The sequence below is a fragment of the Somniosus microcephalus genome, chromosome 3 (assembly GCF_052327205.1).
Source record: "Somniosus microcephalus isolate GS21.2 chromosome 3, FLI_Smic_1.0, whole genome shotgun sequence".
In the NCBI taxonomy this organism is placed as follows: domain Eukaryota; kingdom Metazoa; phylum Chordata; class Chondrichthyes; order Squaliformes; family Somniosidae; genus Somniosus; species Somniosus microcephalus.
The window spans coordinates 341,707,430-341,733,670 of NC_140989.1; the positions used below are offsets into that span (position 1 = coordinate 341,707,430).

At 40.5% G+C, this 26,241-nt stretch overlaps 1 protein-coding gene across 5 annotated transcripts in view; it reads right to left on the reverse strand.

Moving 5' to 3' along the window:
* Positions 1 to 25,963, reverse strand: part of snx7 (sorting nexin 7) — a 74,705-nt gene extending 48,742 nt beyond the window's left edge. The window contains exons 1-3 of one of the 5 annotated variants that reach the window (XM_085983264.1): positions 25,578 to 25,963; positions 11,150 to 11,332; positions 884 to 994 (exon numbers count right to left, since the gene is read on the reverse strand). In XM_085983264.1, the coding sequence (XP_085839390.1) occupies positions 884 to 994; positions 11,150 to 11,332; positions 25,578 to 25,724 (441 nt within the window). In that variant the 5' untranslated portion in view covers positions 25,725 to 25,963. Of the gene's footprint in view, positions 1 to 883; positions 995 to 11,149; positions 11,333 to 11,707; positions 12,066 to 14,982; positions 15,006 to 25,577 lie in introns of those variants that run through there. The other 4 variants (XM_085983265.1, XM_085983266.1, XM_085983268.1 and 1 more) reach the window with 4 other exon arrangements.
* Between the last annotated feature and the right edge of the window lie 278 nt (positions 25,964 to 26,241).

A 26,241-nucleotide genomic window follows, 5' to 3' on the forward strand; every position in this document is an offset into this window, starting at 1 on the left:
GGCTAAGCCTGTTGATTTTGTGGGGGGCTGGGAAACATGTCAGACGAATTGGAAGGGAGGTTTACAGACAAGTTTGTGACTTTTTTTTGTAAAGGATTACATTTTTCATGCATAAATTACATACAGGAAACTTTCGTTTAACCGGAAAGCTCTTATCTACTGGCAAAATTCAGGAGCCGTTTCCTGTAAGTTTTTTTACTTCTCGTTGCTTTTCCCCCCCCCCCCAGTCAGGCTCTGCAAGGTCTGTAGCTAAGCAACAGCTTCAGCTAGAGACGCTTGCAGCTGCAGCCGACTGTTTTGAAGCTGTTGCTAAGCAACAGGGTTTGTTGATTCACACGGAGCTGAAAAGCTCTGTTTTAACATTAGCACTGGTTTATACAGCAGTTTTGATGGGACGGCGCCAACTCGGTCCCGTCAGTGCCGCATACCAAAAGTTTCCTGTAATAAAGTTTATTTTTTTAAAGATCGACAGCAGGGTGCGTGCCGAACTGTCATGGTGACCATACCCCACAGAATTTGTATATAGAATAAGATTTGCATTTTTGTGACTGAATCAGATATGACACTACAGAGACAGTTCTGGGATGTGTTTGGTTCCCATTTCTGGAATCCGATTGGTTAACAGAAAACTTGGAAGCTGTACCTCTGGGGTCTGATTGGTTGAAGAAAGTGGAATTTTAATCGGAGATCTGATTGCTCTCATGTATGTTTTCCCTCGCCCCGCCCACAAAATATTACAATACAACAATTGCAGCACACAAATATACGTTCACAGAAAAAAAATTATATAAAAAAGAAATGCTTTTGGAAGCGTTCTGGAAATACTAGAGTATAAACATATCTACAATCCTGCAGAGAATTTCCCCAAAGATGTTACACTTACAGGAACAATCAAAGTAGAATGTGCTTCTTCAAGTTTGCCTTTTAGCCACAAGAAATCTTGATAACGCCTACGAACTTCATACTCACACGAGTCAAACTCACTGCGAGTGGTCTGTAAAATAAATAGTACAGATTAGACAAATTCTTAACAGACTTTTTACATTACAAAAGACATCCATTTATACTTGTTGATATTGCAACACAAACTGTTCCAAGATTTCTTTAGTCTGATTAGCTGAAGACCCTCATGTTATACAGGGAAGGTAATGAACTCATAGCACATAATAAGATTATCCAAATGATTAAGTCTCGAGTATTAACAGCAAATTAGAAAACCGGATTGAAACTGGTTTAGCTGTATGAAGCAGGCGATGATACAAAAATCTCTGGTAAGTGACAAAGCTCTGCAAACATCTGTTCTGGATTGCCTTCTGTTCAGACTATTCAGATATGACGTGAATAATTGTATTTCTTGCATATAGTAATAATATAAAATCGTTTGGTGACACCAACCTATGGGGCAGATGACAAGTGAGATATTGATAAGACTTAAAGATGTGGATCAATTAAGTTGAGTGGCTTAAGAATGGCAGATAACTTTTAATGTCTATATAAATATATGAGGTTATAAACACCTGAATAGGAAATATTAGTACAGGGTGAAGGGATCATTGATGGCAAATTGGAAAAGGAAAGGATATGGGTGCCATGCTTAATTGTTTACTAAAAGTTTCCAGATACGATCAGAGGCTAACTAGGTACTAGGATGCAAATCAAAGATATTGCATCATCACCTAAAACAAGCAAGGTCACATCTGAATACAGTCTACTCCTGTTCATTCAGACACATCTGAATACAGTCTACTCCTGTTCAGTCAAAACAATTACTTATCAAGCAATACAAAGTATAAGCATTTTAAATAAAACAGTGAAGGGTTTTTAAAACTTCTACAACTCCAGTTGCACCTACACTGCCTCTCCTCCATAAAAACAGAAATTTCTCAGGTTGCCTTCTGGTAGAAACCGTATAACTCAATTTTCTAATTGCTTTGAATCTCCTCTTCTCCTTAAATTATGCAGAATTCTATTTTTCTTTAAATTGCCACATCAGTAATTTCTCATTTTCCTTATTTGAAATATAGCTTTAATGCAAATAATGCATTTTCTTCCACCTGAATCAGATTCTGTACAAGGCATTTGTCAGTCCATCGGGAATTAGTGGTCTGTACCCCATCCCCCTTCTTTCTTTTAGAAAGTGTCCTCACTGACTTACCTTTCATAGTACCAGAAACCTCTACTTTCTGAAATAAGTACATAGCTATTCAAATAAACAAATGTTACATTAATGCAGCAAAATTCCAGATTCGAGTTGTTCTTGACTTTCAACCAGCTTGGCATTGATTAGAAAATGCAACTAAATTTTAGGACTGTTTCTAATGCTTAAAAAAATGCAATTTAAACACTCAATTTTGTAATGTTTATTCTGGGTCCGGTTATTTTTTTTTCTAATATCTGGGTAATGTTGCAAATCTACACCTCCCCACTGGAACATCAAACCTTAACAGGTCAAGAGATTCTACCTAGGACACAGGTTTCATGTAGCATCAAAAAGGAGGAAGAATCCTTCTGTGCATCTGTTAGTATCTCACCCTTCCTCAGCTCTTCCAGTGCTTTTTGATTACCCCTGAACAACTATCACTCCTTCTCGCCACTCTTTTCTTGAAAATATTAGCTCTTCTGGAACAGTTGTATGTGGACTAGAAGCCCTCAACCATCTTGTATTAAATAACCATTTTTCACATGAGCTTAGACGGTGAGCATCTGCTTACTATACAACGTCAGACAGCAGCACAGCCAGGCCTCAACAGATAGCCACATCCTCAACTGGGAAAAGGGAACCCTGGTTGATGGCTCCCCTCCCTAGCCAAAAAGCCACAGAAGCCAATAAGAACAATCTAGCTACTTTTCCATTTGAAGTCAGGCTCATTGAAAATGAAAGCACAGAAACAAGGCATTCAGCTTATCAAATCTGCACTAGTTATTCCTCATCAGCCACCGAGTCCAATTTCACACCTGCTCATTCTCACAACCCTCTAATATTTTTGTTGACTGTAAAGCGTTTTGGGACATCCTGAGGGGCGCTATATAAATGCAAGTTCTTTCTAGCTGCCTAATTCCGTTTTGAATGGAATTATGTACTCTGCTTCAGCAACTGTTTGGGGCAGAGAATTCTACATTCTAACCATCTTTTGTAAAGATTTTTTTTAACCTCCACTTGAATTCTTTATGATGTTAAATACATGCCCTCTTGTTACCATCACATCAACTCGTGGAAGCAATCGATCACTATTTACCTTATACTCTTCATAATCTTAAGATCTCTACAATGCCACTCCTTAACCTTCACAGCTCTAGTGAAAAAGCTCTAACTGCCCACAGTTCGCCAATCACCTAGTGAATCTATTGAACCTTTTCCATTACATTTATATCCTCCCTATAATGAGGTGTCTAAAACTGTGATACTCCGATTGCAGCCTAAAGTCTTATGCAAGTTTAACATTACCTCCTTGCTTTTGTATTCTATGCCTTTAAACATAAAACTAGGATTCAGTTTCTCTTTTAATGGCCTTATCTACTTAGGAACATAGGAACAGGAGCCCCTCGAGCCTGTTCCACTATTCAATGAGATCATGGCTGATCTGCGACCTAACTCCATATACCCGCCTTTGGCCCATATCCCTTAATACCTTTTGGTTAACAAAAAGCTATCGGTCTCAGTTTAAAATTAACAATTGATCTAGCACCAATTGCCGTTTGCGGAAGAGAGTTCCAAACTTCTACCACCCTTTGTGTGCAGAAGTGTTTCCTAATTTCACTCCTGAAAGGTCTGGCTCTAATTTTTAGACTATGCCCCCTAGTCCTAGAATCCCCAATCAACAGAAATAGTTTCTCTAACTACCTATCTGTTCCCCTTAATATCTTGAAAACTTCGATCAGATCACCCCTTAACCTTCTAAATTCTAGGGAATACAACCCTAATCTGTGTAATCTCTCCTCGTAATTTAACCCTTGGAGTCGGGTATCATTCTGGTAAACCTACGCTGTACTCCCTCCAAGACCAATATATCCTTCTTAAGGTGTGGTGCCCAGAACTGCGCTCAGTACTCCAGGCGTGGTCTAACCAGGGTTTTGTATAGCTACAGCATAACTTCTGCCCCCTTGTACACTAGTCCTCTAGATATAAAGGCCAGCATCCCATTAGCCTTTTTGATTATTTTCTGTACCTGTTCATGACATTTAATGATCTATGTACCTGGACCCCAGGTCTCTTTGGACCTCCACTGTTTTTAGCTTTTCACCATTTAGAAAGAACCCTGTTCTATCCTTTTTAGGTCCAAAGTAGATGGCCTCATATTTGCCTACATTGAAATCCATTTGCCACAGATTTGCCCATTCACTTAATCTATCAACATCCCTTTGCAATTTTATGCTTTCATCTACACTGCCTACAATGCTGCCTATCTTTGTGATTGTCTTGCACTTGCATTGTCACCTTCAGTATCTGCGTACCAAGTTCCTCTACTCCAGTTAAAATCTTACTAATTAAGGCATTATTTCCTTTCTCTGTTAATTTTCATTACAATTTGCCATACAAATTTGGTGTCATCAGCAAATGTCAATTATATTCTCTTCTTCCCTAAACCCAAATTATTTATGAATATAATAAATAAGAGCAGCCCAACATGGACCCTGTGGAACGCCACTCATCCTGAAACATCCTTTTGGCCTCCACCCATATCTATGTGGTCACATTCCCCTCAATTCCATGTACCATTATCTTGGCCATTTAAGTATCTTGTGGTATCTAGTCAAATGCTTTTTGAATATCGATATCCACCTCATTTATTTAATCTATCATGTACATCATATCTACAAAGAATTATATAATGTATTTCAAGCAAAAATCAGCCTTTTAGAAATATGTGCTAACTGGCCAAATTATGTTTCTTCAAGTGTTAAACAATTTCGTCCCGTATTACAGACTAGTAGTTTGCCAACTAAAGTAAGACTAACTAGTCTATAATTCCTTGGTTTATTCCCATCTTTTCTGAAGAGGGGGACTCACACTTGCCAGCTACCAAACTTCTGGCACAATTTTCCTCTCCATAGAAATTTGGAAAATTATAGTTCCCAACTTCCCTCAGATGGAAACTATTACTTCAATAATAATTACTTTGCTTCAGTATTTACCAGGGAGATAGAACAAGTGGACATGACATTGGATCATGAGATTAGTAAATGAAATAAATGCATTTAAAATAAAAAAGGATATATATTAAATAAATTAAATCAAACTCCGAGGAATAAAACCCTGGTCCAGATGGATTACATCCACGCATTTTAAAAGAATCTAGGGAAGATAGCAGAGGCATTGCAGTACTACACATATTTAATAATTCATTAGAAAAAGGTGCAGTGCCAGAGGACTAGCAGATAGCTAATGTAATAATACCTATATTTAAGAAGGGAGATAGAACATGTCCAGGGAACTATAGACCAGTCAGCTGAACATCGGTGGTAGGACAAATAATGGAATCCCTACTAAAGGAGAAAATAGAACATCTAGAAGCCAAAAATATAATGAATAGTCAGCATGGATTTCAAAAGGAAAAGTCTTCCTTGACCTAACTGAATTTTTTGAGGAGTTAACAGAGTAGACAAGGGTAATGCAGTAGATTTAATTTATCTAGATTTTCAAAAGGCCTTCGATAAGGTACCCCATAATAGACTAATGAATAAGGTCAGAGGATATGGAGTCAGGGGACAAGTAGCAGAATGGATTGCTAGCTGGCTTCAAGACAGAAGCAGAGAGTAGGGGTAAAAGGGTAGCTATTCACCGTGGCAGAAGGTGTTCCACAAGGATCAGTGCTGGGATCACTGTTGTTCACAATTTATATTAACATTTCGACTTTGAAATCAAAAACAAAATTTCAAAATTTGCGGATGACTCCAAATTTGGGGGGGGGGGGGGGGGGAAATAGTTAATACCGAGGAGAATTGCAACAAATTACAGGAAGACATTAATAAACTTGCAGAATGGGCATATCATTGGCAAATGAAATTCAACACAGATAAATGTGAGGTATATTTTGGTAGGAAGAATAGGGAGGTCACGAGTCTGGGTGGGGTAGAGGAACAAAGGGATCTCGGAGTACAATTACAGAAATCATAAAGTTGCGTCACAGGTTAACAAGGCCATAAAAAAGCAAACCAGGCACTCTGGTTTATTTCTAGAGGGATAGAATTGAAAAGTAGGGAAGTTACGCTAAACCTGTATCGAACCTTGGTTAGACCACGGCGTACTGTGTGCAGTTCTGGTTGCCATATTATAAAAAGGATATAGAGGCACTGGAGAGGGTGCAGAGAAGATTTACAAGGATGATACCAGAAATGCGAGGGTATACCTATCAGGAAAGGATGGACAGGCTGGGTCTCTTCTCACTGGAATAAAGGCTGAGGGGTGACCTAATTGAGCTCTTTAAAATTATGAAAGGTTTTGATGGAGTAGATACATAGTGTTTCCACTTGTGGGGAAGAGCATAACTAGAGGTCCTCAATATGCGATAGTTACCAAGAAATCCAATAGGGAATTCAGAAGAAACTTCTTCACCCAGAGAGTGGTGAGAATGTGGAACTCACTACCACAGAGAGTGGTTGAGGCGAATAGAATAAATGCATTTAAAGGGAGGCTAGATAAGCATATGAGGGAGAAGTGAATAGAGGGTTATGCTGACAGAGTTAGATGAAGAAAGACGGGAGGAGGCTCGAGTGGAGAATAAACGCCGGCCTGGACTGGTTGGGCTGAATGGCCTGTTTCTGTGCCGTATATCCTATGTAATCAAATCCCCGTCGTTTGTCTACCTTAAGTCCGAGTTTACCTTAACTTCCCTAATACCATTTCTCTTTAAATAGTAACCTCCACTAACTGTTTATGCCTACCTCTGGCAGCACCTCCATTCAGTCTGCCTTTCACATCTCAGTCATCAAAGACAGAGTTGAACTTTGAACCTATGGCCTATACATTTCTGATTAGCTGTCTGAAAAATTATTTCATTTGAATATAATCAGGTTCTCCCCTCAAATTCCATCACAAATTGGTTCATCACTCCATTCTCCTGGAGAAAGATGGATCCCAGATTACCTTACCTTTGCCAAGCAAAAGATCAAGCAATTTGTATTTGCCCTCATTTTTCTTACATCTAATCCCATGGCCTTTAAACCAAAATTTCCATCCTCCCACTATCATAACTTGCCCACCTTGCCAACCAATTGTCTCATCAACCCCGCTGACAAGTCTGCAGAAGTTCAATATTAAAATTCCATTGTTTTAGTTAACCAGATTGCCCAATTCATTCTTATTGCGCAAGATGATTTTGTAAGTATTATTTCCATTGCAGATTTTCACATAAAACATGGTAAATAACAAAAGTTCTAGGTTGCTCAGGATTGTAGATGGGTTTAAATCATCTCTGCCCAGAAATTCAAATTAATACAGAATCTCTCTCCCCCGTCTGACATACACGATTTATTTAATCTTTCTCTATTAACAAAATCATTTAGCTAAGTTAGCTGTATCTTTTTGATAGATGACCCACAGATGTATCTGACAGAATTCCTTTCCAGTGCTAGATGTCAGGGCTTGTTTTCCTCTACTGCTCTCAGTCTATCCTTTCAATCTTCAGCAAACTTTACAATAGCTTTCAGGTTATTCATCTGACTTGATCATTCAGCTGGCTCATTTTCTTCATTATGCACAAAACTAGCATCTACTTTTGTGGTCTTCTTCATGGAGGTTCCCAACAGAGAGCAGGAACCCTGCATAGTTTCCTCTATGTTTTCTTGACATTTTCTGGTGGATTTTTCAAATTTTGCAGATTTTCAGTAACGTTCCAATAAGGATTACTGCTGCCACTACTAATAAAGCTTCTCGCAATATTGGCAAATGTTCAAGTTTCCATCGTCTTATTTTGCCACCATCACTCCTTTTAAGCAAAAGCCAGACTCACTGCCTCAGTACACTGTAGTAAAATGACTGCTCGTAGTCTCAAATTTATCCACAAAAGAGGACCAAAAATTCTGACTGCTTGACAATACTGAATACAGGAAACTTTGCGCTATCTGGCACCGACGGGACCGAGCTGGTGCCGTTAGATCAAAACAGCCGCAGAAACCAGCGCTAATGTTTAAAACATACGGAGCTCAGAGCTCCGTGTGAAGCAACAAACCCTGTTGCTTAGCAACAGCTTCCAAACAGTCGGTGCAGCTTGCAAGCGTCTAGCTGAAGCTGTTGCTTAGCTACAGAGACGCTTGCAGAGCCAGGACTGGAGAAAAGAAGCAACGAAAAGAAAATTATCTGAACCGACTCCTGAATTTTGCCGGCAGATAGAGCTTTCCGGACATTTAACCTCCGGATGAACGAAAGTTTCCTGTACATTAACTGTTGCCTTAGGTAAAGGTAAACTAGTTGGAACCTAACTTAATTTACTATATATTAGGGAGTTACTGTAGATGAAACCATTCTAGCAATTTTATTTAGAACAAGCCATCATTTTAACCAAACATTAAAAATAAAAGCGATGGCAGTGTGTCATAAATTAGCTGTCTCCCACTCCCAGCACCATTCATTTACTGGAGAAACATTATTCATTTCCTCATAAATTAGACTTTTTTTGTACATTCACAGTGTTTTGTGCTGCAATTTCCCTTATGCACTAACCAAGGAAAATAGTGAACCATATTTAACACAAAATCCTACTTTTGTCAAAATGAGGCATCACTAAATTAATAATTTAAAAAGGTTACCCAATTATAGTATATGAACATTTAAACTGACAAACTGAAAATAAAATGAGTGTCTTTATTTTTCCAGTTAATCTCTTACTGGCCAGGAAACAATACACTACATTAATTAGTTTGCACGTAAAGCAGATTAGCTTCTTCATGAAGTGTCAAAGACCAAAGGAACAATTTCTGTTGCATAATTTTCATGACTCTTAATTGGATAAAGTCTCAAGAATTAAGTCATTCTTCTGTGCCTCTTAAGATTTCAAATTCATCACCAAATCCTTCATTCACAAGTTGATTAAAAGCTGCACACTGGAGAAAGACAAATTTCTCTCTAACATTATCTAAATTTCTAATACTGTAATTATCACGTAATAAACACTTAGGAAAAATAAGGCATCCAAGACAGCAGACTCAAAAATCAGTATCAGAAATAGAACTTTCAATTACAGTATTCAGGGAAGTAATAAAATTGCATATATTGCAACCCAAATTTCATTAAATATTTTCTAATATAAAAGCAAAGCTAGATATCTTAATGTTACTCAATATCCCCACTCAGGTAGCAAAAACAAAGTCAACTCACATGTATAGCAAATTATATATAAAGCCTCAAAGCCAAAAAAGGGTAATCTTTTGTTGGATAAAATTACATTCTATTCACACCCAAGATCAATGATTTGGATGAGGGGACCAAATGCAATATATCCAAGTTTGCTGATGATACAAAGCTAGGTGGGAATGTAAGTTGTGAGGAGGATGCAAAGAGGCTTCAAGGGGATACAGACAAGAACAAGAGTGGGCAAGAACATGGCAAATGGAATATAATGTGGATAAATGTGAAGTTATCCACTTTGGTAGGAAAAATAGAAAAGCAGATTTTTTTTTAAATTTTTTTTTATAAATGGTGAGAGATTGGGAAATATTGTTGTTCAGATGGATCTGGGTGTCCTTGTACATGAATCACAAAGTTAACATGCAGGTACAGCAAACGGTAGGTTGGCCTTTATTACAAAAGAGGATTCGAATACAAGAGTAAAGACGTCTTACTGCAATTATATTGCCCTGGTGAGACCACACCTGGAGTATAGTGTACAGTTTTGGTCTCCTTACCTAAGGAAGGATATACTTGCCATTGAGGGAGTGCAACAAAGGTTCACCAGACTGATTCCTGGGATGGGGGAATTGCCCTAGGAGGAGAGATCGAGTAGACTAGGCCTATATTCTCTGGAGTTTAGAAGAATGAGAGATGATCTCATTGAAACATACAAAATTCTTACAGGGCTTGACAGGGTAGATGCAGGGAGGATGTTGCCCCTGGATGGGGAGTCTAGAACCAGGGGTCACAGTCTCAGAATAAGGGGCCGGCCATTTAGGACTGAGATGAGGAGAATTTCTTCATTCAGAGGGTGGTGAATTTGTAATTCTCTACCCCAGAGGGCTGTGGAGGCTCAGTCGTTGAGTATATTCAAGACAGAGATCGATGGAATTTTGGATATTAAGGGAATCAAGGGATATGGGGATAGTGCAGAAAAGTGGAGTTGAGTCGAAGATCAGCCATGATCTCATTGAATGGCGAGCAGGCTCGAGGGGCCGAATGGCCTACTCCTGCTCCTATTTCTTATGTTCTTACATTCCAAAGGCAGATATAAATCGGCAATTCAACTGTTTACATTAATCAACACCATTGGTTTTAAGAATAAAATGAATTTAGGCTCTAAGACTTTTTGCTATGATCTTGAAATGAAATCTGATATAGAATTAAACTATTTGTTTTACTTTAAGACAAGCCCATTAGACCACAAGTATGTTAGATTTAGTATTTGTATTGGCGTGAGTGGTGGACAGCCAGGACGTCACAGTTGCAAAGATTGAGTTATCGGCAGATTTTAAACATCCAGCGTCTAGTAAAGTCAGTTTTGCATCAAAGTGGCCCAGTGTATTAGTGAATAACATTCAAATACAGCAGCTTTGGGGTTACCTGGGGCGTAGCAAAAGCACGTGCGTAATTTGAGACTACTTGGGGCAATGCGAAGAGCCAGACGAACAAGTCGATCTGGTGATCGTCCTTTGTGAAAAGGACCCAACAAAATAAAAATGATAAAGGATTGAAAAATGATAAAAGGATTCAGATTTGGCACTATTTTCATGTCATTAATCAAAAGCATATGAGGTCAGCATGGAATACTGAAAATACTGTGATGAGCTGATCACATCATTGATTCAAGACCTGGCAATGTGGATTCAAGAGCCACAGCATCACAGTACATTTTGCGGTTGCTCGCCAGGTATCTTCCATCACTTAAACTAGGATTTACTTGTACCTTCATTACTTTACAAGATTTTACCAAAATTAAATTACAGTCAGCTTACTGAATTAAATACTGGAACCCCATTCATGAATAATTAGTTTTGCTTTTACCTTGGTAGCAATCCTGTAAGTGACAAAGGTTTCAATTGCTGTGATGTGATTTTCTGGGTCATCTACCGTGACAAAAAGATCTTTGCTGTCTGGTTCATCTTCCAAAGTGTGTTGATTGATCATAGAAGAAGGAGAAGTCTGCATGGAGATACTGAATGAACTGGCATCGGTGAAACTAGCATCCTGTTGGAAAATAGATCACAATAGTCCTTGCTTTTCCAAATAGAAATCCTGTTAGCATAAGATAACATAAGCAGCATTTACATAGAACTTAAATATGATTTGGCCTTGTAAGATCTTATTAATGAACATTCACGCAACAAATGTACCAATTTCCATTGCGTGGTATATTTTGAGTAAAAGTACAATCCAGGAGCTGTGTGTTGTGAAGTTTTGAATTGAATATTACAAATTGAAATTGATCACATTTTGTACTCGTTTACCAAGTTTCAAATATGACAAGTTTCAGTAAAAAAAACTGAAGACCAATTACATTAAAGTGTTCTGTACCCTCTTGTTACCGCCGAATTAGAAATAAAGTTATTAGACAACACTAACCAATAGGTACAACTGGATCTCCCATGATGTCGCTTGTAGTGAACTGGACAACGTAGCACTTTACAGTGGGCCAAATGTTGCTAGAGCAGGGCATCGAATGGCTGACTTGCCCCTGCACCCTTCAGCTCAAAACCATTGTCCACAATGTTACTGAAAGTGTGAAAGTGCAGCGAGGGACAGAGCATTGGGAAATAAACAGAAGGACTGAGGAAGAGGAGGAATTAAACAACAGCAACTTATATTTATATAGTGCCTTTAATGTAGAGGGGGGAATTCAGTATCAAATCAGGTACAGAAAGAGAAATAAAGAGAAAGATAGATTGGGTTGAGAGAGAGAGAGAAAAAGACAAAGGATAAGATTTCTGACTTTTTAAAAAATCTCCCTGAAAAATTCAAAACCTGAAGGAATAAGACTCCATACCTGTACGTAATAGTTAATTTTCAGTGCCAGAGATTGACTGGCAGTAATTAACAATTATCACATCGTTAAGGGTACTTACACTACTAATTACTAGCCTAAATATCGGCGGTGGGTTTAGTTCGTACAAATACAGCAACTTCACGACACGCAATGCAGCAGACAGCGAAATGCCTTTTAGTGGCAGAACCGATAGCAACTTTTGGATATTGCCATTTAACCACACACCTGAAGTTGCTGTACCATTTACACAAAAATAACGGCAAGTGCCATTAGCCTCACTGTTATTTTGACAGCAAATTCTGGCCCCATACGTGCCTATGTTAAATAGCAACTGTCCCTATTGCTTGCTGCAGTCAGAGAAGCCTCCATCTCACAACAGGGTTTCACCCCCTCTCTTTCTGCACACTCACTTTCATCCTGCTCCAAAAACCAGGTTCCAAAGAGAAGCTCTGCCCCTTTCGATTGCTGTACCCCGACACACCAAGATGATCCCCCTTCTTCATGCCCTTGCAACAGCATTTGTCCCTTTCTCATTCACCATTCTCTGGGCACAACATTGATGAAATAAAGTGTGTAGTTATATTGTCACTTTCACGTCAATGCAATGTAGTTTTGGGAACGTGCAACTCAAAAGCTTCAGAATATGTTCATAGAAATTTACAGCACAGGAGGCAGCCATTCAGCCAATCGTGTCCGTACCGGCCGAAAAAGAGCTCTCCAGCCTAATCCCACTTTCCAGCTCCTAGTCCATAGTCTTGTAGGTTACGGCACTTCAAGTGCATAGCCAAGTACTTTTTAAATGCGATGAGAACTTGCATTTATATAGCCCCTTTCCACGACTTCAGGGTGTCCTAAAACGCTTTACAGCGAATTAAGTATTTTTGAAGTGTAACGTAGGGAAATGAAACAGTTAATTTACACACAAAGAAATGAAGTAGATGGGACTTCAGTTTAACGTCTCATCCAAAAACGACATCCCCGACTCTACAGCACTCCCTCAGTATTGCACTGGTATGTCAGCTGAGATTGCATGCTCAAGTTCCTGGAGTGCGTTCTTGAGGCTATGACCTGACTCCGAGGCATGAGAATTGCTCTCTCTCCCCCATCTGTGAATTTTACAATAAATAAGGCATGCCATTGAATGAAGTATGGATGGTTTGAGAATCATTTTGAACTTGATTTAAACCACAAACATCAGCACTGGAACAGCCCCCCCAATACGCGCCCGTGCATCCCCTGAAAACAGTACAACTGAAATTATGGTGAAAGAGAACAGCCCAGTGAATTGGCAATCCAAGGGGAGATACACATATGCTGGGCCAAGTGAAAGACTGCATACTGGACCCTGGATGCTCTATGTAAAATGGGGCTACTTAAATCCCGAGAGAAATCCTGTTGACGCCAAGAGATTTGCAGCTTCAGTTTCAATGTGGAAACTTTTCTCTAAATAGAATTTGTTGCCATCAAAAAAGGGGCAATTCCACCACATTTTTGATATAATTCTGAAGGGAACAGACAACAGTTTGTCTGGAATCTCAGGCTGTTGAGGTTTTTATTTCTATGAGGATCTAGACACTTCCACCTCAATACACCATTCATGGCTCCCACTTCCATCTGCCTCATTCATTTGGACGTACCAGCTACTTGTCTTCTGCCAGGACTAAGTACATAAAAGCCAGGAGGAGGTGGAAGAACCCCAGCTGAAGGTCATTTGATACCAGTTTCAGCTTGTACCTCTGCATTACACTGCTACAGTACAAGGTTTTAACAGTACAAGAGTGCCTAATGAACTCAAAGAACACATTTTCTAACATTAGCATTATTGTTTAGTGTATCAATCGATAGTGTCTAGATTCTTGGCTCGCTCTGTATTCCGTGTTGCTCCTGCCCAGTTCTGTACCCTACATTGTTCATTCCTAATATGTTCACATCTGTACATTTGGCAGCAATATTTCCCAAGTTTGTGAAGGTTTGTAACCATTAAGAGAAACATTTATTTCAACATAATGGTCTATATTTGTATGATTAAAAGTTACAGAAAACACACTATTAATTTTCTTTACATGTACATGCACCACCACCGTAGGCCAGGAAAGAAGAAAAATGATAGCGGAGTTTAGGAAGATTCCATGGCCATGGAAAAAAATCCACCAATATCTACTAGTTGCTTAAATGTCGTAACTCTGTCAGAGTTCCAGTTTCTTCCCCCAGCCTGTGTTGAATTACAGTGGAGCCCGCTTAATTGCAAACTCTCGGAACGTCTTGCAAATTACAATAAAATGGGAATTTCTATACAGCATGAAACAACAAAAATCAAAACTGGTCTGGTGCCTAACAACCTTTATTTGCCTAAATTCTGTACAACATTTTATAAGGGTGAAATAACAACAGAAAAAGCTGGAAAAACTCAGCAGGCCAGGCAACATCCGTGGAGAGAGAAACAGAGTTAACGTTTCAGGTCAAAACGCTTCTGCAGAACTGATAATAAGAATCTTATAAGGGTGAATGCAGCATCAACATTAAAAAATTTTTTTTTTTTTTATAAATGCTCAAATCTCACGAGTTTCTTTTATGCAGTAAAGAATTTGTACAACACCTCACGATGTTAAAATAGTAAAGAGTACAACATTGTAAAAGTTAAAAATGCTCATATCTCCTGAAATTTCTTATGCTGCAAAGAATAGTGAATTTTTTTTAGTGGAGATCAGAAGTAATCAACCTCCACATTTTCCCTTCCAGTGCATAAAATTCATCAAACATTTCACTATCTTATGACTTGATGAATCGACACAAACCGCAGAATCTACCTCTCAAACCGGGAATTTTCAGCTATGCCACATCTTCATTTACATACCCTGCGGCTCGGTTTCTTTCAAAGAAACAATTTCTGCATCAGCCTTCTCTCTGCAGATGTCAAGGTCATCATCCACTGAAACAGAAAGATGGAACTCTGTCTCACTCAAACTACTGGGAATCCCTTAATCAACCTCAACGGGAGTCTCCTTTTTCACCACGCCCCTTTGCGTGCAAGGTTATGTCTCATTTTCCAGCAGCAGAGGAATCCATTTGATGCTTCAAAGCTTTCCACTCAGAATTCTTTGGCAAGCTCATTAGCTTTAGCTTTCAGAAAGCAGGATTTTATGAGCTCTTTTCTGATTAAAGCTACCTAGGCAGCACTTTATCAACATCGGCCATCTTACTTTCACGCTACTGTTTCCTATCCCAGTTCTCATTTCTATCCCAGTCCTTCAAGATGCCTGCTTTTCTTTTCAGAATTCTAAAAACCCTAGATTCAGAAATGCTAAGATTCTGTACAAATATCTTGTGAATGCGCAATTCCTTCAAACGGATCAAAACATCCACTTGCTTCCGCAGCGTCAAGTCATGGCATTTTTTTGTTGAGCCATCTGGAAATTCGACTTTCATTCCTCCTACTCAACACTAATATACAGGGGGATATACCAGGTAAAACTGGGTCTTAGGCACGTCGACCACCAAACTCGATCAGATCGAGAGGTGAAAGCCTCAGGTTCAAAAGGTGACAAATCTTGTTAAAGTGGGATTTTTTTTGCGCCAGTTGCATCCAAGTGGGAATTGCAATAAGTGAAATTACAACAAACTTCTCATAATTGGAAGCATACAGGAAAAACAAGACTTAGAATTGGTGTGTTAAAACGCTAATGGTGATGCGAGGGGGGTGCACAAAAGGCCACAGAGGAGGAGTGGAGTGTTCGCGGGGGGGGAGGAGAAGGAGGTTTGTGGGGCTGGAGGAGATTGCAGAGGTAAAGGGGTGATACTATGAAGGGTTTTAAAAACACACAAGTCTGAAACAATGAGTTCCTACATCTACAGGAAACTCTTTGGTATCCGGCACTGACGGGACCGGCGTGTTGCCGGTTGATTAAAAATTCCGGATGATGGAGAGGGTTATCTACCGAGGCTATTTTTAACAAACAAAAATTTTAAAAAATCAAGGAATGTGCAGTATACAGTAATTGGGTACTCACCTACAGAATGTTGTGTTAAATGGATGGTGGAAGATGCTTGATTAAGTACAGTACTGCCAGTTGAGGGTAATGCAATGCAATGACTACCAGCAGCGTGGGAGACACACAGTACCCCTGTAAAATGGCGGATCAGAAGAGACTAGCGGCAGTGCGGTAGAGTCAGACTCCTGTTACAGGGGTATTGAGGTGTTCCGACTTCCGACAGCGCCAAGAAGCCGAGTAGTGGCAGTTTGGAGAACTACTCCCACTGACTAATTCAGCCACCGCAGGAGACTGGGACTCGGCAACATTGCCGGTTATTGAGGTGTTGTTTGCGGAGTGAGAATTTTGCCGGTTAAGAGAATTCCGGATATTTAGGTGCCGTTTAAACGAGAGTTTCCTGTACTATAAAAAGGGTTTCAAAGAATTAAAACTAAATTACTGAAGCAGACATGCAGTGTAGCTGAAGACTTTCCAGTCTTAACCTACAATAACATAACTGAAAAATCATTTATTCATCCTGCTGACTCATATCTGGATTACAGGCTTAATACACAAGCTTAATACACAAAGACTACTGAGAGATAACTGTCATAATAGCTTATCAACAGAATTGGATGGAATTTGATTAAGTATTAGCAGAAATGAAAAAGTAATTTGCATGTCAGAGAACTTGGGCTAGGAAAAGTAAAAATTAAAAAAGCATTAAGCATATTACAGTTAATGTCAGGGAATTAGATTGAAATCTTTTTAAACTGAATGAGTTGTTGGCTTAAATCATTTTTGAACTGATTTGTTCCACATTTGCTTTCCGTTTTGTAAAAGTAGCTTTAACTTCACCTGCTAAAGAAGAAATATACAGAGAAAGACAGCATATTTCCTGGAGTACTTTGTGACTAAAATTTAGTACAGTTAGAGGCCTCAGAATTTGACACACTGGCACAATAGACACCTCATGAAAACCAAAATCTCAACAATTAGAGATTCATGTAATAAGAAAAGAATCTCAAGGCCTCTGGCTTCATGCAGCCGGAGATGAGTGGTAACAAAACTCTGCTGCCAATTTCTGTTGCGTGTGCTAAAGAGTATGTAAAATTTGATTTAAAAGTGAGCAAAGTTGCATGAACAGCAAATTGGACTGACAAATTAAATGCGAGTTAAACAGTCAACTTCTCATTTGTGCAGCAATTGTCCATATCACAATACAGTAATTAAATGCTGTAATGCTAAAACACATTTATTTAACACTAACTGTAAAACCTGTAAGTACCGTTAGAAACCTTGGAATACAAGACGAAAAAAGTTCCATGGGGAGGGCATGCTGAAATATGCTTTCTGAACTTTAGGACAACTGGCTTGCTAGGTGGGACGACTATGCATAAGCTTAAGGCAATTTCTTTCCTCATTCTAAATTGATTTATTTTTTCCTAAAAAAAAGAATTTTGAAAGCAAACAGAGCATCTTTGAGGATAACCAATACCTGTACAAAGGGAGAGAGAGTGGGGAAGGGAAGGAAAACAGGATGAGGGGTCCTCTGACCTCACCTTTATGGCAAATGAGTGGAGTGTAGGGGAGGAATGGATGGAGGATTAAGGGTGAGGTGAGTGATAGTAGAGCAAATTGATTGGAGGTTAAGTAGATAGTTGAAAAGGCAAAGTGGTTGGGGTAGTACAGGAAACTTTGTTATCCGGAGGCTAAATGTCCGGCAAGCTCGAGCCACCGGCAAAAATCAGGAGCCGTTTTTTTTTTCTTTTCGTTTCTTTTTTCTCAACAGTCAAGCTCTGCAAGGTCTGTAGCTAAGCAACAGCTTCAGCTAGAGACGCTACAGAGACGCTTGCCGACTATTTAGAAGCTGTTGCTAAGCAACAGGGTTTGTTGATTCACACGGCGCTGAAAATCTCCATATGTTTCAACATTAGCGCTGGAGTGTCCGGCAGTTTTGAGGGAACGGCAACAGCTCGGTCCCGTCGGTGCCGGATAGCACAAAGTTTCCTGTAGTCATAACAAGGAAGTGGAAGGGGTAGTGGGAAAATGATTAGAGGACATGATGGGAGCAAGGGGGTGGGGGAAAAGCACGTGTGATTTAGGGGAGGGGAAGAGAGCTACGGATGGTCACATTTTCACTGCACTCTCCATCCCAAATGCAGCCTGCAGTCAGTGAGGGCTCCTTTCCTCGCCACATTACCCACCATCTCCCAACCGAAAGAAAAAGACAGAGAAAGAAGCAAACAGAGTTAAGAGGATAAAAGCAGAAGAGAAAGTCAGGGACAGAAACAGAGACAGAGGGTGAAGCAGCGACACAAGGACAGCAAAGACAGATAAGAGTAACCATATTCTCTGACTTATGGTGCAATGCCAGGGAAAAGTGTTCAAAGAAAATTAAAAACATATTTTGACCAGTTATGATTTTTTTCTAGGTTGCTCACCGCAGTGTCCGCAAGATTAATCTTTAAATCTGAAGACTCCAAGACAGCCTGGGACATTGGCGATCCTATTTAAAGAGTTGGGAGATATGAAACACTAGGGAAGAAAAAGGAAGAAACAGCCTTGGCAGGGTTACTGGCAGTGAGTGGGAAAGAGGTCGCAGTGGAGTTTAAAGTACAGGGAGTGTTGAAAGGATTGAGGAGGAAAACAAGAAGTTTCAGAGAAATTGGTGGTGTGGAGTACAGAAGAGGTTAGTGGGTGAAGTCTGAGCAATAAAGAGAATGGAAGAAAATAATATACAAGCACAGGAAAGTCCTAGGAAGCGTAAAGGAGTGTGGGCTTTGACAAAAAAAAAGTACAAAACCAGCAGCCGGACTAAAAAAAAATAAGAAAACAACAAAAAAGGGCTATGGGGAAAGAGCAGGGTTGGATAGCTCTTTCAAAAAGCTGGCACAGGCATGATGGACCGAGTGGCCTCCTTCTGTGCTGTATGATTTAGAAAAAAACATCCAAAGCTTGACTGAAAAATACAACTAATGAGAGTTATATAGATATTTTAAAAATCACTAGAGTGGGAAATAGATTAAAAGAAACAGAAACACTGGCAACAAGACTTGAAAAAGAGACAGCAGAGTTGTGCTTAAATGAAACATGCACCAGACGTGGGAGTGAAAAGGAAGCAGCAAAATTATACTTAAAATGAGAAACAATGGGAGCAACACTAAAAAAATACCCAAACACCAGGAGCTGAATGAGGAAAAAAAACTGCCGAGTGCTAGGATTCACATCTGCGCCAGCTTTGTAAATTTTGGAGCAAGCAGGGCAGCAACGGGAGGATGATCTGAAGCAACCAGGGTCCAATTGTTCAGGTTCTTTTTAAAGTTTCAAGCAGGGTTGAAGGAGAAACTGGAACCATGTGGGACAGAGTCCAGAGCAGACCCTAAACAGCCACGAGCAAGTACAGCAGGGACTTAATGGACCAAGTATTTTAAATGTTGGGGTGGGGCCAAGAAGAAGTGGGTGAGAGTTGAGTTGGAGGAATGTTTCCCTTACCGATCTCTCAGTTTTATTCATACTGCTCATTCTTGCTCTTGTCTCTCTTTAAATATGTCAGCTTGGCTTGGCAATAGCTTTCTCATCTATGAATCAGAAGTTTCAATCAGATTGTGAAGGGGTTGGATCGGGTGGATGCGGGGAGGATGCTCCCGATGATGGGTGAAACTAGAACTAGGGGGCATAGTCTTAGAATAAGGGGCTGCTCTTTCAAAACTGAGATGAGGAGGAACTACTTCACAGAGGGTGGTAGGTCCATGGAATATGCTGCCCCAAAAAGCTGTAGAAGTTACATCATTACATAAATTTAAAACAGAAATAGAGAGTTTCCTAGAAGTAAAGGGAATTAAGGGTTACGGGGAGCGGGCAGGAATTTGGACATGAGTCTAGGTTCGGATTGGACATGGCCCTGTGGGTAGCGGAGCGGGCCCAGGGGCCGTGTAGCCTGATCCTGCTCCTATTTTGTGTGTGTCTAATTCTGTTAGATTCAGGAGATGGTTCTGTGATAGTAGATTGGCGGTTAGGATCAGATCAGCCATGATCTTATTGAATGGCGGAGCAGGCTCGAGGGGCCAATTGGCCTACTCCTGCTCCTATTTCTTATGTTCTTATATAGGTACCGTCTTCTGGATGAGATGTTAAACCAAGGCCCAACCTGTCTGCTCAAGTAGATTCCCAAGGCACTATTTGAAGAGGAGTACGGGCATGCTCCCACTGCTTTGGCCAATTTTTAATCACTCAACAAACATTATTTTAACAAATTAGCTGGTCATTTATCTCACTGCTGTTTGTGGAATCTTGTGCGCAAACTGGCTGTCATATTTGTCTAAATAACAGTAACTACACGTCAAAACTAATTCAGTGGCTGTGAAGCACTTTGGTATAGCCGGAGAATACAAAAGACACTATATAAATGCAATTTTTTTTACTATGGGCCTATTATAGTCCAGAAACGAATACAATAATAACTGAATCTTGTAATATTATTGAGGTCAGTAGCTGAAATAACATTGTACAGGAAACTTCGCGATATCTGGCACCGACGGGACCGGCGTGATGCCGATCTATGAAAACTTCCTGACAGACCAGCGCTAATGTTGAAGGATACGGAGCTTTTCATCTCAGTATCTGACAACAAACACTGTTGCTTAGCAACAGCTTGTAAACAGTCGGCCCGTACCTTGGAAGCGTCTCTGTAGCTTTGCAACAGCTTCAGAGAGGCTTTCCAGAGACTGACTTTTTTTTCTTCTCCTAGCATTTTTTTTTAAACAGAGAAAAAAAACCTAACAAAACAGCTGCTGATTTCTGCCGTTAGATCGAGGTTTCCGGACATACAACTTCTGGATAAACCAAAGTTTCCTGTATGTGTATATGTCCGTAGAAATACAGCAAAGATTATAATCTGGATCGGACCAACTGCTCCTTGCATTTCATTTTTTTTTTTTTTTTTTTTTTTAAATTTACCCATGTTATTCATATAAATATTCACAGATTAAGCCACTAGCCTTTATCCTAAAATATTCTTCTAACTTATATACTGGCATCAAAGTTGATAAGCATGAGGAGGATGGTTCCAGTAACTCAACTTCTTAATTTTTCTCAGTTTCTGTTCCCCTGGGATTTAGTTACATCACTAATATTTTTTTAAAAAGACCGCTGCCTAAATGTGTTGCAACAGAATTTAGAGCAAATTAAATGCAAAATATGCAAATTAAATTCAGGTGGCCATATTTCTATGACTATTTTGTATGTTTGTTTGTGACAAACCATTATAAAATTGAACAATCCAGCATTTTATTTTTAATTTCAAGGCGACTTATTAAATAGTTACTTAGCAAAAATTAAAACAATCTTAAAAGACTAAATAATGGCAAATCACACTTTGCAGATGAATTAATTAACCAAACTTGTCGAAAGCCCACCACCTACATCTATTACTGAAGCAGACGTTCATGATATCAGGATGATAAGAAATAACATCTGTACAAAATCTTATTCAAACTTGCCAGCTTTCTTTTAATCGGTTTTAAAAGCAGAAAACATAAAAACAAGAGTGATCAGTAAATGTATCTCTACAATATTTAGGATTATATTCAGCAATCAGAAGATAAATTTCCTTTCAAAAACATGACACTATACACTAACAGTTGGCAACATGAACTTCTCAAATCTGGTAAGACAGTTTCAGCTATTCAAATTATAAACAGTCAGAGGCAGAATGATGTCATCAATTCTACCATACTGTAGCAAACTGAAGGACTAAAAATATCACTAGTATCAAGTATTGGCAAACATTGGTTAACAGATCATGTTGTGAAACAGTCTCACACATGCAATGTGTTACAATGAACTACAACTAAATTATATAGGGTAAAAATATAATGGCCCAGAAACTCGGGTCGGAGGATTCCCGCGGGTGCAAGCCTCTGACCTGCACTTACCTAGCGCGCTGGCCGTTGAGCGGTGGGCCCCGCGTGGGATTCCGATCCTGGGCCTCCTCCAACTGCCGGCGCGCAGTGCTTGCGTATCCCAGGGGCGCAGTTAGTTCGAAGCGTCCCCTGGGATCACATGGGCCATGGAGAGCCAATGGTAGCAGGGAATGCCCATTCATAAATTTGACAGGAAGAGCTGTCAAAACTATAAATACAAATCAGCCCCAAAACATAACTAAAACCTAATAAAAAAATTTAAAAATCACATTTTTAAAATAACTATAAATTACATAAAATAACTTTTAAACAACAATTTAAATTTTTGAAAAAATTAATTACAGTTTCTAACAGGGCTAAAAATAAACTTAACTTTCTTTAAAGTATTTAAAAATAATAAACCTGTGGAAAAAATGTTTTAATTTAATTAATTCACCACTTACCCTGTTAAAAGCAGGCTTTGCGACTGCTTTTTAAAAGTGTAACTGCTGGAGACTTACTTTTTTTTTGCAGGTTTCTCCGGGAGGGTAAGTTCCAGGCGCATGCGCTGCCTCTCCGGCGCACGCGTTCAACCTGTGAACCCCTTCCTTTAAGGGAATGGAAGTTCCAGTTTTCCGCGCATGCACGAAAGCGGCACTTTCGTCGGGCCTACGGGTGAGTACACTGCACGTACTCACCTGTGGAGGCCCGAATTTCTGGGCCAATAATTTAGTTAAAATTTCCTGAGAAATCTCAGTTTCAATCTACAGAACTGAAAACACTGAGGTTCCTATAATAAGATGCGGTGCTATCGACTCCAGTCTCTCATGTGCAACTGTCCGAGGCTGAACCAGACCGTTCGCAAGCTTCCAACCCCATAATCCTCTCCATCACCAAGACCGCCTACTTTCACATCCCTAATATCGCTCGTCTCTGCCCTTGCCTCAGCTCGTCTGCTGTTGAAACTCTCATCCATGACTTTGTTACCTCTAGACTTGACTATTCCAATGCTCTCCTGGCCAGCCTGTAAACTTGAGCTCATCCAAAACTCTGCTGCCCATATCCTAACTCGCACCACGTCCCGTTCAGGTTTCATCCGTGCTTGCTGACCTACATTGGCTCCCGGTCCGGCAACACCTCGATTTAAAAATCTCATCCACGTTTTCAAATCCCACCATTTCCTCACCCCATCCCATCCCATCTCTGTAACCTCCTCCAGGCCTACAACCCACTGAGATCTCTGCGCTCCTCCCATTCTGGCCTCTTGCACATCCCGACTTTCATCACTCCACCACTGGTGGCTGTGCCTTCAGCTGCATAGGCCCCATGCTCTGGAATTAACTCCCTAAACCTCTGCCTCTCTCTTCCTTTAAGACACTCCTTAAAACCTACCTATTTGACCAAGCTGTCCTAATCTTGTGGCTCAGTGTCAAATTTTGTTTGATAACGCTCCTGTGAAGTGCCTTGGGAAGTTTTACTACATTAAAAGTGCTATACAAATGCAAGTTGTTGTTATGATTTGGTTATTGAAAAGGTATGGATTTTTTTTTTAAAAACAGATTAGAGTTGGCAAACTTATGGTGCATTTATAATGCAGCTACTTGTCGGATAACAGTCGCTGCAAAATCGATTCCAGCCAGGAACTACTTCATTTATACTGCATGGCTTTGCAATTCTTCTACCCAGTGCGCTCACATGACTGTTCAGGGTTCCTAGTCTACTGATTAAAATCTAAAAGTCTACAATACACATTTAAGGATTACATTAAGGTAAATAGTGAGAAATTGTTTCCACTGGTCAGTAACAGGAAGGCACAAATTTAAGAGACTCACAAAAGGGGAGTTTAGCAAAAGTTCCTTTACACATGAATATGAAATTCTGTCAAGCTATTATGAAGTAGACTCATTAAATTATTTTAAGAGTGAATTAGACATTTGCTTGAAAAATAAAAAATATTTAAGGGGGGGGGGACTGAGTGGTTGCTGTGCAGAAAAATAGTGGAACAGACCAATGGATCAAATAGCCTATTTTGGTGCTGTATTCGTCTATGAAATCAACACCAGATAGGTTTACATGTGCCAAGGGTCCACCCAAACACTTTGGTTTGACACAGCACTGGAATTATACTCCAGACAAGTATGAAGCTAATTCCTGCAGCACAGGCCCACATGACTTCTGGTAGAGTTGGGTTGTGTCTCGATTCCAGAATGAAGTTAGAATTGCTGTGAAGGGAAAATTTATTTGCTCCAACCTGAAGTTTCAATACAAACACACCCTTGCACACAACGATGGCAATGCCAGGTACCTTATCTCAGACATAAGCAAACACTCACACAAAATTTCAAAAGTAGTGCAGAGTGAAAGTACTTATTCTGCATATACAGTACTGCAAATTTGTTTAAGATATGGAAATTATTCAAAATGTGATGTGACATGGGCTGTGAGATTAGGTCACTTGACTTTTTAATCTTGTTTACAACTACAAGCCAATCCAGTTGCCAAAACTATGTAAGCTTCACCAAGGGCACAGAGGCCATAAGGGAAATCAGGGGATTTCCCCAGTGCAACAACACCCTTTCCTTTTAAAAAAAAACAAATTCCCAAGAATCAAACACCCTTTCAGGGGGAAGCCAATCTGGGCCTGAATTCACCCCAAGTGATGATGTCCAAATAGCTGTATGTAAAATGCTGGCAAATACGGACACCAACTCTCTCCCCGCAACTGGGAAACATTCAAACCTTGAACTTCACCAGATGCACTTTAAATCTGCATCCGAGTTGAAAAACTGTGCACTTGAAACAAAACAGAAAGACTTGCATTTATATTGCACTTTTCACGATCACCGGACATTCCAAAGTGCTTTACAGCCAATGAAGTACTTTTTGAACTTTAGACACGGTTGTAATGTAGGAAACACGGCAGCCAATTTGGGCACAGCAAGCTCCCACAAACTGCAATGTGATAATGACCAAATAATCTGTTTCTGCTATGTTGATTGAGGGATAAATATTGGCCGGGACACCAGGGAGAAATCCCCTACTCTACTTCAAAATAGTGCTGCAGGACCCTTTACGTCCACCTGAGAGAGAAGGGGCCTCGGTTTAATGTCTCATCCAAAAGAGAACACCTCCGACAGTGCTGCACTCCCTCAGCACTGCACTGGAGTGTCAGCCTAGCTTTCTGTGCTCAAGTCTCTGGAGTGGGACTTGAACCCACAACCTTCTGAACTCAAGAGGCGAGAGTGCTACCCACTGAGGCACTGGCTGACGCAAAAAAAAACAATCAATCTGCTTTGAGTTTTGAGCCTTCAGTGGAGAGCCGAGAGTGTAAATCACTGCTTTAGGCTCCCGGCAAACTCTGGGGGGGAAGAGTTGCCCAAGCAGAATTGCCACAGATCGTCTGAAGTGTGCAGTAGCAGCCCGGGCGGTCGAAGCGCAACCTGTGGGGCGGGGTGGAGCCACCACCGCCGCCGCCACAAACTTTAAGGCGAGGTGTTGACCCGAGAAGCAGCTCCGTAGCGCTCCAGAGCCCGGCGGCACCAACTCACGAAAACCCCGTGAAAGCGGCAGGGACTCACCTTACTGAACACCTCCAAGTCGTCGTCCTCTTCCTCATCATCGTCGTCGTCATCCAAACCCAGCACGTCCTTAGAGAGTGGGTGGGGACGGGGCGATTTGCCGGTCGCGCTGCTGCCGCCGCCGCCGCCGCCGGCAGTGGTTTCCATTTTCCTTCCTGTCGCAACCGCTGATGTGTCGGCAAAGGGGGGCAGAGCCACTGCGCAGGAGCGGAAACGCCCTCCTTGGGCGCCCGCGGCAACTTCAAACCGGCCGCTCGCGCCGGGAGCCGTTACACTGCGCCGCGCGTGCGCACGGTGGCAAGTTTCCTCGCCGCTGACAGCCGCGCTTCGCGCTCAGACCAAGTGAAGCCATCTTGCCGAATTCATTGATTTTTTTTAACTTTTATCAAACTGTCTCCCTCAGTTTAAAAAAAGGGCAAAATTTTATATATAAAGTGCATCACCCCCTTCCCTCCAACTCCCACGCCCTCACAAACATAAAAATAATAATTGACAGGCAAGAAATCCTGGTCCATCAAATCTGCCCCCCAACCCACACCTCATGATGGCAGGAGCATCTTGACTTAAACACTTCCCACCCATCCCGCAGCCATGGACTCTCCTGCAAAACCCAGGGCCAATAAGGGAAAAAAATACTCTGGAAAATTCCTTTCCCACCACCCCA